The sequence below is a fragment of the Marmota monax genome, unplaced genomic scaffold (genome assembly GCF_021218885.2).
Source record: "Marmota monax isolate L192 unplaced genomic scaffold, Marmota_monax_Labrador192_F-V1.1 WCK01_AAM20220418_F8-fsc00161, whole genome shotgun sequence".
In the NCBI taxonomy this organism is placed as follows: domain Eukaryota; kingdom Metazoa; phylum Chordata; class Mammalia; order Rodentia; family Sciuridae; genus Marmota; species Marmota monax.
The window spans coordinates 233215-247279 of record NW_026693511.1 but is presented as its reverse complement, the minus strand read 5'-3'; the positions used below and the strand labels follow the sequence as shown (position 1 = coordinate 247279).

Sequence of the window (14065 nt, the reverse complement as noted above, 5' to 3'; positions counted from 1 at the left end):
CTCTCCTCTGTAAGCTTTGTCCCCTACCCCAAACAGCAAAACTGAAATGAAAAATGGAGAAGCTGTTAGGAGCAAAGGAGCAGGGAGAAGCAGAAGAGGCAAGAGTTCCTGCCTCTCTTGGCACCAACAGCTGGTGTCCAGCCCAGGCCAGCAGCTCAGCATAGAAGAAAGCCATGGAGTCAGTCTGGGTTCCCATCTGGCTTTATCTGTATGAATCCACATCTTCCCCTGGCTGTTTCACTACCTTGTGGTGTCATCTCCTGCCCCTGTTATTATCTGGCGATGCCTTTACCTGCTATGTCCTTACCTAGCTATGTGACCTTGAACAAGCCAGAAGCCACATCTGGGATACAGGTTTTCTTTTCTACAAAAACAGATCTTTAAAGTCCCCCAAATTCCAGGTGTCTATAACCATATAGAAATATTTTGCCTCTAGGATATATGTTGCCGCAGTCTGGCTGGGCACAATCAGGAGCCACTTGTCAAAAGAAACTAACTTTATTTTTAGAACCACACACGCCAAACAAAATAGCCTCTCAGGAAAAACCCTCAGAGCCTCAACTGCCACCACCGGCTTTCCACAAGCCTCTCTCTCCCACACAAGCTTCTCTCCACCTCCCACAATCCTCCTGCTCTTGAGGCCGATTGGCTGGGTCACGTGGGCGGAGCCAAAAAAGTCCCCCAATGAGCAGCTCCGTGGTCTGAAAGGGCAGGGAAACAGCCCAATGAGCATCACCGCAGAGGAGCCAATCAGCTAGATGTTGCTGGGGCCGAGGAGCCAATCAGCTAGATGTTGCTGGAGCCGCTGTGAGCCAATCATCAGCCAGCAGCTGGAAGTTTGCTGGCAGCTGGAAGTTTGCTGGGGCCCCTTTGGCTGTGGCTCTCAACAATATGTAAATATTTTTCCTCTCAACCCCACTTCTTCTGAATATGTGGCTTCCTCTGATTACTGCCACACCCCTCCTTGTTTCAGTGCTGACCTTCTGTTTTGAGGTCAAAAAGACCCAGCTGGGGAGATATGACTCACTGCCAGTTCCCCACACACTCCCACCAGGCATAGGACCTTATTCCTGGGAACCATCTAGTGCTGAGCCATCCTTGAGCCCCTACAGGATCTTAGGAGCCTCCAAAAGCCTCTCCCTTCCAGATATAAGTCACTTTCCATATCCAGACCGATTCCAGATGCCACAGTGGGTTATACTCCTCTAGCTTCACAAGGGTTTCTGCCCAAGGCACTGACTGACTAATCGTGGATGAGGAAGGAGATAGTGAGGTTGAGAGGAGCTGAGCTGGGGCATTCTTTGATCTTGACTGTATCACCATAGTTCTGATGGGGCTGCAGGAGCCTGCCCTTCAGCATGGATGGAAAAGATCTGCTTTCCACAATGGAAGAGCAAGGAAAAGACAAGGAGAGCATCTTTCTACAGCTCCAAGGTGTGTAGTCACCACAAAGCCAGCCACACTACCCAGGCTGTGCTCCAGCAACGTGCACCAACACATCCCCTAAATAAACTGACTCTCACAAAGGTCTCCAGCCTTCATGGTCCCATGAACCTCTCCTGAGCAGCCCAAGGATCCCCGCCTAGGGGACAGAATGACCAGTACAAAGGAGCAGAGCATTTGCTGAACTGCAGAAGGATTCAAAAGGCCCTCACATGGCTTTCCTCGGTCTGGTAAGGCCAGGATAGTCCCTAGCATCCCCTGCTGGTCCATAGGGTTCTTTCCTTCTGTGGTTCTGAAACTGACTGCTTCATGCATGTCCATAGGTTGTCTCCCCTGGGAAAGCAGAGCTTGACATCCCCGAATCTTCTATCCCATCAATCAGGTTCACTCTGGACAGAATACTCCAACCTCAGTTCTTGGGTTTTGCTGGGTCAGGAGGCTCAAGGAGGCTGCTAGACTCCTAAAATTGCCCCTGACAAGACTCCTTATATGTTGGTAGCTCAGCCCTAGACAAATTACTACCTAAGGGCTGAGTCCAAGCATGGTGCTGCGCTCTTGGTGCTCAGAGCTGCTGCTCTGGATGGCCTTGGCTCTACCCATCCCCTACAGAGGGTGGTAGGTAGGAAAACCTACTAGGAGAGCTCCACTGCATGGCTCCCTCCACCAGGCATCTAGGGCACCTTTCAGTTTATGAAGCAATGTTCCCTGAGCCCCTCTGCATGTGGAAGGCATGGGATCTGTGCTGAGCAATGCAGACATGTCCTTGCCCTTTGCCCTTGGCAAATATTCATCATCTTGAGTTTTCACCTAAACTGTGAGGAGTGCTGCTTAGCACAGGGGAGAGAGCATGGCACTAGCCTGGGGAAGGGGAGACTTCTCTGAGAAAGGGGCATCTTTCTTGAAATTGAAGGAAAGTGGGGTGAACACCAGTTGAGCACTCTAAATACTCTAACCCACATGATAAATAAGAGGATGTTTTAGTCTTGAAGTGCTGCTATAAGAAAATACCACAGAACTACAGGAATTTCTTTCTCACAATTCTAGAGGCTGGAAGTCTAAGATGAAGGTGCCAACAGATATGGGTTCTGTCAAAGGCTCGCTTTCTGACTTACAGATAATAACTTTCACATGATATGGATTAGAGAGAGAGAAAGCCAGCAAAGTCTCTGGTGTGTCCTTTTATAAGGGCACTAATCTCCTATGAAGACCCCATCCAAAATGTAATTACCCCCCTAAGGTGTCACCCATCTCTTTTAAAAATTATTTTATCATTTATTTTAGTTATACATGACAGTAGAGACCATTTTGATATAATTATACAAGCATGGAATATTTTTTATTCTAATTAAGACCCCAGTCTTGTGAATGTATACTGATCTCTTAATACTATCAAACTGAAAGTTAGGGGCTCAACAAAGGAATAGGAAAGGCACAGTTCAGTCCATAATAGAGAAGAAAGAGAAGTGCAGACCATTTCAGGCAGGGGGAACTCTTCAAGCAAAGGACAAAGCAGATAGAGAGACCTGACCCCTGAGAGGCAGCCAGAGTCATGCTGAAAAAAGCCCTCATTACTCTCAGCTATGTGTGCCAGAGTGATAAACTGAGGCAGAGTGTGTCACAATGAGAAGCATACAAAACTCCCAGGCTTGGTCCTGGACCCTGCTTATGTCATACAGGAAGGCAGGGAAGATTTTTTCTTCTTCTTCACCTTTCTGGATGCATTCCACACACTGCCTCCTCACTAATGCCTCTGGAATTGCTCCGGCCACTCACATCTCCCTTCTTTTACCTAAAATTTGCATTTTGAGTGTAGTAAGCTCTTGTCTTGGGTTTTTATTTTATTGTCTTGTGTATTGAGCATTTGAACTTGTATCCTTCTCAGTACCATGCATAGAGCCAGTGTTAGGCAGAAGGTAAATAAGGATCATCTCAATTGAACTCATCCCTCCAAATCTAGACTGTTAGATTGAATAGCTTCATGGAAGGTAGAACATTTTGTCCCTGAAAACTTGCTCAGGAACTGACTCACTGAGTTGGGAGCAACAAATGCCTGATGAATGAATGCATGAACACATTCATGGATGAGATGTAAGGCACTAGGCTGTTCTGGAGGGAACTGGCCTGGTCTCTTCTATAGGTGAGGTACAGTAGGAAGAGCATCAGGTCTAGGGGCCAGTTTCTGTTCTGGTTCCACAAAACCATAACCGGCTGCTGGGAGCTGCTTGGGGGTATCATAAGGATCCTGAAAGGTATGTGCAGTGGCATGTGTGAGGGTGACCTGTCTCCTGGTCTGCAGAATGGAGAATTTGTTCATCAACCGTTTCATGCACATGTTCCAGTCATCCTGGAGTGACTTTGCTGACTTCGAGAAAATCTTTGTCAAGATCAGCAACACTATTTCTGGTGAGTGTGCCTTTGGGGATTTTGCAGTACTGGGGAGGGGGATGCTGTTTTTCTGTTCAAGATGTACCAGGAAGTTAGCAAGGGTCATAGCTCAGCAGGTCAAGGGGACTTGCCACCAGTCATCCAGGCTAGCCACCTGCTGTGTCCCACACCACTTGCCTAACTTGTGGTTACCCATACTCCTGCTTAAACATTCAAGCTTCTATACCCTCAACCTCATTTTGTCATCAAAAGTCTCAAAAAAATGATATTTTTCTTTATCTGATATATAACTTTTTCTTTACAAAAATCAATAATTCATGGTGCTTCTGGACTCAATGAAGTCAAGACTTAGCTTTTTTTTTTAAGCATTTACATAAAAGCAAAGCTAGTTGGAAGGAGAAAAAAAAAAAAGAGTGAAGTTAGGTCCTTTGAACCAAGATGCGTTTTTGTTGGAACACTGGTCTTGGTAATTGGCAATAATGACATGGGAAGGAAACAGTCACAGAAAGTTAAGGAGACAAGAGTGGTTGGATAAAGAACAGTTGAAAGCAGCACTTTGGTTAACATCACCCCAGGACTACCCTCTACTCCCCTCATCTCCCTCCATGATGGGCTGAAGGACCTGAGTTCTTTATAGAGGGGTGGGTATTCTGGGAGGTGTGTGAGCCACACTAAGAGCCAGCTCAGGGAAGACAGGGTGGCATCATAGTCTGACCCAGTGGCTGGCAGAGGCATACAGTTGGGTGTGGCTAGTGATGCCTGTGGCCAACAGGCTGTTCAGTCGTACCCAGGAGAGGGGACCTAGCAGATACTCTGCTCTAGGACAGGGTCATGAGGACCAAAGTCCTAGCTGCCTTCGGCACAAGGCTCATGTTGGGCCTCATTTCTCTTCCCAGAACGGGTCATGAAACACTGGCAAGAAGACCTCATGTTTGGCTACCAGTTTCTAAATGGATGCAACCCTGTGCTCATCAGGCGCTGCTCGGAGCTGCCTGTGAAGCTCCCAGTGACCACAGAGATGGTGGAGTGCAGCTTAGAGCGGCAGCTCAGCTTGGAGCAGGAGGTGCAGGTAGGGACAGGCTTTCAAGGCCACACTTTGTCAGGCAGAAGTCACTTCCTGCTGACCAGTGCTCACTGGTACCCAGATCATAATCTCCAGACCTGTCTGGTCAGCCAATGGCTCCTTCCTTTTCCTGGCAGCAGCGTTAATGAGAGCCCTGGCCATTGTGCTAACTGTTTTGTGTAAGATCAAAAGAGGAATCGAAGGTGATGTTTCTCCATGATACTCACATTTGGGAGTATATTGTCAACTTTGATACCAATAATTACAAAACCTACCACTGACTAGGGGCCTGTGCTAGGCCAAGCATTGTGACAGATGTTTTTACTCAAATGATCACCCACCTTGCAAAGTGAAAAAAACTGGAGAAAGAAGCATGCTGTGTTTAAGAACAAGGTGGGGGCTGAAATAATTCTTTATATTCTAATTAGAAATGTGAACTGAGAACTTTGATATGATGATGATAAAAACAAAATTGAGTCACACAAATACAAATAGGCAAAGCCTTTACAGGGCTTCTGCTTGAGAAGGGAGACACAACTTTAATAAGAAAGTGTCAGGCTGTTCCCTGGAACAAAAGAAGGGAGCTGATTTTAATGTCTGCTTGCAGGAGTGGGCTGAGGGATAGGACATTAATGGGCTTTAGGTGTGACCTGTGATGGTGCTTCAACTCAACCATCTCTGCCTTGTGATAAAAATGAGTTTGGTGAAAGCACCTGGCTCTAACAATGTACCTTGTACTGTTTGAGGGTGGATAAATGAGGCTTGCTTGGAAACTGATAAACGGTAGGGTTAAGTTTGGATCTTTTCTTGGTTGTCATAAGCCAAAGTCTAGGAGTGCATTTTTCCTTTGTTCCTATGGTGGTGCTGACTGTCTGACTTACCTGGTCATATAAACAACAATAACAACACACAACCCACCACATACACACAGCACATTACTTCTCTGTAGATTTAATTGCCAGATGTGGTAATGTTGACTCAGGCTATAGTTCTCACACCTTAAATCAGAAAGTCATACATCTCTAAAAGTCAGAAAATCCTAAAATTGAAACGGATTGAGCAGCCGTTGTGGCCCCTGGCCACTCAAGAAGAGACACTTTGTGACCTGCCAAATAAAGTCACAGCCTCCCACTGCTGCCTCCAGGTCAGGTGGTTACATGACATCTTTCCTTTGAGCTGGTCACTCAGCTGTGTTTTAAATTATGAGACAATAATCTAATAGCCACCAGCGACTAGACTCTTATGTATACTCACTCCTCTGTTTTTCACCCTGTCCTCATCTTCCACAAAGCAACACAATTGTTAATTCCCACATTCATGCCACCTTTCTTTGACAGACTCTTAATGATCTATGGTAAGCTTGTGAACTATGAAAACTCCTGAATACTTTCTTTTTAAGAATCTTCCGTGAAATTTATTTTTGGAACATAAATAGAAATACTATCCTGTTGTTGGGTTTTTTTGTTGGTTGGTTTTCTGATAATAATGTGTGTATGTGTTTGTGTGTATTCCTGCTGTTGGTTTCAATTCATTATTCTTCAAGATTGCATTAATTTTTGTACTTCATATCAGTCACAAAAATCAACTCAGTCTGTTTTTTTTACAAGAATTGTATTGGATCAAAGCTGAGCTAATGGGCTCAGGCATAGCTGGACCAGGCTCAGATGATGTACGTTTTTCAACTCTCTGCCTCTGGTGGAGTTTTTTCTTAGAATGGTCTCCTTCGCTGGATTAAAAATGATCACAGCTTCAGACTTGGCTTCTTCCAATTTAGTACATACACCCCTCCCAGCCTCACCCACAAAGACCCCTTTTCCCAATAGTCCCAATGTCCAAGCTTGAATCCTGAGCTAATCCCCTGAGTCAATCACCACTGCCAGCAAAATGGAATTTGCTGACCAAAAGAGGACTCAGAACTTAGGGAGGCCAGAATATGTCTCTGGAAAAATCCTGGTGTTTCAGAACTGAGATGGGCCTTGTTTTCCAAAAAGATGTCTTGGGTTAACAGAAATGTCCCAGATTCCAGGAACTGCTGGTTCCCAGACCTGAGTTCCTGGGACCTCCCTTTGGGTATCATATTGGGTTATCTGTCTCAAGGTTTTATTTGCAACTATTCCTTCTGGGCAGTCGTCATTAAAGTGTCCAGCCCGTCCTGGTAACCCAGTCAGCCCTGCTCCCCACAGTTCCTTGGGCCCAACTCCTTGAAGAGATGTCCGGATGGTCCTGGAAGATGACCTCCAAAACCAGCCCTCCCCATTTTGCGAATACTAGGCTGGGATGCTCAAAGCGCATTCCTAGTGTCAGACAAGAAAAGGAGGGCAGCGGCAATGGAAGTGGCGGGCTCTGGGGCGCCTTCTGGTGCCTAATTAAGGTACCACAGCCTGGGTGTTGGGTGCATGCGCAGTCGGCGCAGCTTCTTCTGCGGCTGAGCTGTGGATCCGCCGAGCCACCAGAGCAGGCGGTGGCCTTTTGTTGATGTCTCCAGAAATCTCAGGCCCTGAACCGTTTCCCACCTGCAACGCCCTTGCCGCCAGCTGAACTCCGCCTTGCAACCGGAGCAGACAACAAACCGTTGCACCTGGCCTCCGCGCTGTCGTCTGGCTCCCTCTAGAGGACTCCTGGTGCAGAACGGCTGTCCACCACCCAGATCACAGGCGCGCTAGTTTTGTACTGGGGTGTGTTCAGAACTGCCGAAAAGGGTACGCATCTGGAGTCAGGGAGTCCTATGAATTTCCACCAAGTGACTCACCATGTCGCCAGCCTCAGACCAGGATGTCACAAAACATGTCAACCCTGCAGACCCTCCCACCGCATGAACCCCTTTTTTTCCATTCCCTACCTACTTCTCCCTCTCCAGGGGGACCCTTGCGGGGCAGGGAGGCGGGCGGGAGATGGGTGGCAATGTGGGGGGGGGGGCACCCACAATGGCTACTTTGCCCAGTTTTAAATTTTATGTGTCACTTTTTGGTATATGACTTCTCTCATCTATTTTATCTAAACTTTACCTTCTTTCTATTAAACTGCCATTCTGGGTGCTCTTTGACCAACTTTCATGAGGATCAAGCTGGTTTCAGGTAGAACAAGTGTATAATTAGCTGCTGCCAGTCCTTTACCTTACCTGGGAATATACTTCGTGTGCATCAACCTTTGAATTAGAGGTCAAAAGAAATATAAATTGTGAACTCCACTGAGTTTCTGGGAAGAGAAAGGGCTCCCAAAGACCATCATTTCCTACCCCTAATCCAATCTGACTCTTGGGTTCAACTCTGCTGATAGTGATTTGGACTCCTCTGCCTCCTGCAGCAAGGGAACATTTTCATTGTGGACTATGAGCTGCTGGATGGAATTGATGCCAACAAAACTGACCCCTGCACACACCAGTTCCTGGCTGCGCCCATCTGCCTGCTGTATAAGAACCTGGCCAACAAGATTGTCCCCATTGCCATCCAGGTAGGCTGCTTATCTCTAGCTTTTCTGGACCTCTCTGCCCTCAGGTGGATGTGGGGATGCAAGACCTGGGGGAGGAATTTCTTAAGCAGCTTCATGTGCATCTCCAGGAGGGGAAGACAGCTCTGCCTCGTGGTCTAAGGAAGGTGCTGAAGCTGAAGGAAAAATAAGACATTAGAACTTTTTGCCTCCTGCAGGGAGGAAGAGAGGGCTCCATTCTCCCAGATATTCTTGAGAAATCTCTGGCAGGGTAAGACATGCTTTTGAGGATCTGCTCTGGAATGATAGCCCTAGCCAGGGCCCCCAAATCAAGATGCCCATAGATAGGTGAAGTTGTGAATTGATCTGGAGATTGAGGCCACCAATAGGCACCATGGGCACGAATGTTAGGAAATGGGACAGCCCTGGGACACTTTCCTTGATGCCTATGGGTTCTTGCATTCTCAAAGATAGTGAAGGATGGGGGAAACAGTCTGGGGAAGAGGCAGTTCTGCACACGGTTTCACCTGCCCTGCACAATGGGAGCAAGTACATAGACAGCAGGGATCAGGCCCAGAACATGCAGGACAGGACTAAATAAATGATGACCACTGGGAGCTGGGAGAGGGACTGTACAGGACCCTATATGGGGATGGGAAGATGCACATTCAGCAACAATGCCTGAGCACTGGATACTGGATGCTGAGAGCATTATGGCAGTTGGATTTGTCATGCCCTAACCACACTCCAAGATTATCTAGGGGTTACCTGCCCAGTCCTCAAAACCTTACCCTCAATTTAGAAATCTAAAAAATACTGAAACTGCATGTATTTCAAAACCTTATAGCAAATTCATAGGCTGCAAATAAACCTTCTATGAACCAAAAAGAAAAGCTATTTAGAGTTTCTCCCATTCAATGTGATATGCAAATGGCCACTACAAAAATTGTATTGTAATATAAAATATTATGTTTCCCCAGACCCAGAAAAGTGGGGCAAGTCACCTAATGAAATATACACACTGCTAAAATCCTAAAATCTTTTGAATTCTAAAGCACTTTGGCCACTGGGGTTTCAGATAGGGAATTGTCTTCATTCATGTAGATCATTTTCCTCAGATAAGGAAATTGAGGCACAGGTGCACAGTGTTAATCAGAGTGCTGGGATTCAAGCCATGCTCCTCCAGTCTCCCAGGGGCACAACCTCCACCCCAAGGAACCCCCAGTGCGTTATCAGAGAGAAGCCCTATGCCTGAGAAAGAGAGGCAGAAGGAACAGGTGACATAGGAAAGAAATCATCATTGGGAGATGCCAGAAGAGGGGCTGGTTGCCACTGACATATACTTCCAGAGGAGCCTGTCCAGTCAGAGGAGTGGCTTAAATCCCAGCTCTGCCACTTGACAGCAGACCCTGCGACTTGAGCAAGCCAAAGGAGCTTCTGAGTTTCTCTCCTCTCCTGAAAATTGCAAACTTTGCAAACTATAAAGACCCAAGTGATACAGAAAAGTACCAAAGGGAATTTCACCTTTATGTAAATGTAGAAGAAAGAAAGTTTCATGGATTAGAGGAGAGAAAACATGGGGAGACAGGAGGGAACAAAAAGGAGGGTGGGAAATGGGATCGGAATCAAATTCTTTGTACGTATGTATGATTTTGTCAAAATGAACCCAAATACTATGTATACTTATAATGCTCTAAAACAAAACATGTAAATGAATGCCAGAGAACGATAAATATGAAATCTGTTTCTCTGAGAGTTTTTTTTTTTTCTTTTTAAAGACCTGATCATTAGACTGATGGGAAAAAAGTGGAGAGGGGCTAGCTCAGTAGTAGAGCTCCTGGCTTCTATCCCACCCCAAAAACAAAAAGAGAGAAAGTAAAATATACAAGAGTAGAAATAAGAAAGGAGATTTTTAGATTATAGATTTTTTAGAGTAATTGTATGACAACAAATTTGGAAAAAAATCAAAAGAAAATTCATAAAAAGCTTGGGAAATATAAATTAGAAGAAACTAGAAAACAACCCAGTTTCCATATAACAATAGGAAGTAAATTAAACGTCTAGACTGGTGCAAGATCAGTATGCTGAGCACCTAGGTTTTAGCAAACCTTTAAACAACAAATGTTTCCAAAGCTCTTTGAGGTATTGGTATGTCCTCAAATTCATTCTTCAAGCTGGTGTAGCCTTAGTTCTGAGACTGGATACAAGTAAGCTACAAAAGAAAATTTAATCCAAGTTAGCAATCAAGATTGAAAAAGAAACTTTTAAAAATGATACTAGCAAAGTGATTGCTGTAGTGTAATAATGACTAATATGTTACAACCATGTAGGGTTTATTTAAGATATTTCAGTATCAATAGAGCACAGTGTGGTATAAGCACAATGCATTATACCAATAAGGAGAAAGCTTATATTATGTCAATTGATCAAAAAAAGGAATTTAATAACATGTTGTAACCATAACTAGTAAAAGTTAAAATAGGCCAGGTTTGGTGGTACACATATGTAATCCCAATGGCTCAGAGGATAGAGAATTCAAAGCCAGCCTCAGCAACAGGGAGGTGCTAAGCAAGTCAGAGAATCCTGTTTCTAAATAAAATACAAAATAGGGCTGGGGATGTGGCTCACTGGTTAAACGCCCCTGAGTTCAATCCCCAGTAACAACAGCAACAAAAAAAATTAAAATAATAATAGAATGAACTTATTTATGTAGAACCTAGACAACAAGTATCATTCAAAAAGATACAAATCTAAAGGTATTACCATTAAAATCATAAACAGGAGTGTCGATATGGGGCAGGGATGTAGTTAAATCAGAGTGCTTACCTAGCACACTTGAAGCCCTGAATTCATCCTCAGCATTTCAAAACCAAACCAAACCAACAAACAAAAATACTGATATCACCATTGTTATTCAACATTATTTTAGAAGTTCTATCATTCGCAATAAAGCATAATGAATAAATTGTAAGAGAATTGGGAATATTATCTTTTCAAATAATGGTATGACAGTAGACCTAGAAAACACAAGAGATGTTCAGTTTTTAAAAATCTATTTGAGTAAATAAGTTTGTTTAGCTCAGTGTCCAGACAGATATATTCCCAATAAATTAAATAGCCTTTCTTCATGCTAACAACAAAATGGAATGCCAATATCAAGAAAAACTGCAATCATTTTAAAGGATATATAAATAAATATTAACAATGATTTGATATTGAATTTCTATTCAACTTGTATGATACAAAGATGCTACTATTATGTATAATTATAATGCAGTAATACAAACATTTAAGAAAAGGCCAATTCTATCAAATATTATTATATAAACTTAATGTGCTTCCAATTAAAACCTTAATCAAATTCTTTATTGGGGATAGTGTGAGGAGACTAAAAAAGCACACAAGACAACTAAATAAAATAACTTAAATATTCATATAGGAGAAGAAATCTTCAAAGACAGGCACAAATTTTTGAAAAAAGAAAAACAGAAAGAGACCTTTCCCTGATGGATATGAAGAAATATTTTAAGGTCACTGGTTAAAGCAGATGCTATGCATGAGGACAGATTGGGGGTGGGAGGATGGTGCAGAGTCTAGAAATAGGCCCCCCATATAGAGGAATTTAAGATGGGTTTTCAACTCAGGGGAAGGGAATGGTATTTTTATGGTGTTATCATACTGCCATTGCATAGGGAGAAAACAAACTGGACCCCTCCTTTGTGCTATTTACAAAAATAAAACTCAAATAAAATAAAAACTAAGATAAAAAAAGTAAAAGAGAATGTGGAAAAACAATGGATAATGTGAGGATTGAGTCTTTTAAAGTGAAAACAAGAAACCAAGAAGTTATAAGGGAAAAGATAGACATATTTGATTATGTAATATTTAAACATTGAATAGTAAAATACACCATAAACAAAGTCAAAAGGCAAATAAAGTAGGTGAGTTAGCTGCCACACCAGTCGCAGATAAAGGATGAAAATCTATAATATACAAAGAGCTCCTTCAAACAGATAAGGAAAAAGACAAATCCCTCAATTAAAAAAATGGCCAGAGAATATGAATAGTCTATTCACAGAAAAGGAGATGTAAGGGGACAAACATCATATGGAAAAATTCTCAGCTTCACCAGCAGTTAGGGATGCTAATAAAAGTTAACGATGCGTATTAGATATGTCCCAGATGTCCTGGGGGTGAGGGGTGGGGTTCTGAAATACATTAGCAAAATGGAAAAGCAAAACAAAACTGTATAGATACTATGAATTCATTTATGTAAAATGAATACAAAGACACAAGACACCATATACTTGAGCAGCTACCTGGTCACCCACCTGGGAACATTGGGGTTACGTGTGTTAGGAGTCAGTTGAGCAAAAGAAGAAGGGACAGATATATCTTCTAATAAAATTCTGTTTATGGAAAATTCAACAGATAAATATGAATATATGCAAAGACCTAATGAATAAGGCTTACCAGAAGGTAGTGGTCAGCTCTTAGATATGGATCATAAAATGTTCTCTTTCTTGAGCTCTTCTTTAATAACCAATTTATTTTTTACAATAAGAAAATACGATTTTGTAATCAAAAACAAACAGCTACTTCCTTATCACCCCCCACTTCCCTCCCCCCCAAAATTTGAAAAACACAAGCAAATTGCCCAGGGGACATTCTGGAGTACCACTGTAGGCTAAGGCCCTGGACAGGAGTGGGATGCTGTGAAGGATATGTGAGAGGGCAAAGTGCAAAGTGAGCCTAAGAGCTCATTGAGGAAATGCAAATGCAGTGCTGATTTGCAGAGAAAGGAGAGAAGGGAGAAAGTGGTGGTGTGGTAGATCTGAAATGGGCAGAGAGTGGAACTGTCCCAGATCAGCTCTTTACCTCCTATGTGACTTGGGAGAGCTACTGTTTCCACTCAGAGCCTCAGTTTCTCCCTATGTAAAATGGAAATGATAAGGAATACCTGCTTTGCAGAGTCATCGTGAAGATTAAGTGAGATAGTACAGGTAAAACCCCTACCACACAGCAGAGAGTCTCCAGGTCTCAAAGCCTATAAGGGAGCATATTAGGAATGTTTTAGAGAATGTCAGGACTTTATCAGAGGACACCTAGGAGGCGGGGCACAGTGGCAGGTGCCTGTTGCCAGGGCAGCTAATGCAAATGAGTAAATCATTGGAGAGGTGGAGATCCTGAGGACTTTGAGCCCTGGGGTTATTTCAAAGGGGCAAGAATTTGATCTGCACAAGGTTCTCCCAACCTCTTAATTTTCCGGAAAACTTGATCATTCAAATTTTAGCTGAAATTATCTAATTAAAGATGGACAATGGATCCGATTAATAAAAGACCAAACAAGAATACTATTGGAGGCCAACCTCTGCTCTCCTCTCTTTCCACCCGTCTCTCTCCACCAGAGGCAGCTGTTAGAACAGCTCTGTCCCTTAGCCTGTACAGAAGCCACTGGCTTCGCATGGCTCTGGAGCACCTTGAAACTCAACTAGTCCAAACCAAGAACTGCTATAGGTGCAAAGTACATGCCAGATTTCAAAGACTTAGAATGGGGCAGGGGATGAAATATTTAATAGTTGTAGATTGGTTTCATGTTTTGAATATACTGGGTAAACTAAAATTATGTCATAAACCTAAATTTCACCTGTTTCCTTTTATATTTTAAAACATGGTTTCCTGAAAATTTGAAACTCCTCATTTGGTTCACATTATAATTCTACAGGATAGTCCTGTTTTAGAGGAAGA

At 43.4% G+C, this 14065-nt stretch overlaps 1 protein-coding gene across 2 annotated transcripts in view; it reads left to right on the top strand.

Moving 5' to 3' along the window:
- Alox5 (arachidonate 5-lipoxygenase) overlaps window positions 1–14065 on the top strand; it is a 60132-nt gene that overhangs the window by 40078 nt on the left and 5989 nt on the right. For both annotated transcript variants that reach the window (XM_058583648.1, XM_046458441.2), the window contains exons 5-7: window positions 3740–3846; window positions 4725–4897; window positions 8195–8341. In XM_058583648.1, the coding sequence (XP_058439631.1) occupies window positions 3740–3846; window positions 4725–4897; window positions 8195–8341 (427 nt within the window). The remainder of the gene's footprint in view (window positions 1–3739; window positions 3847–4724; window positions 4898–8194; window positions 8342–14065) is intronic.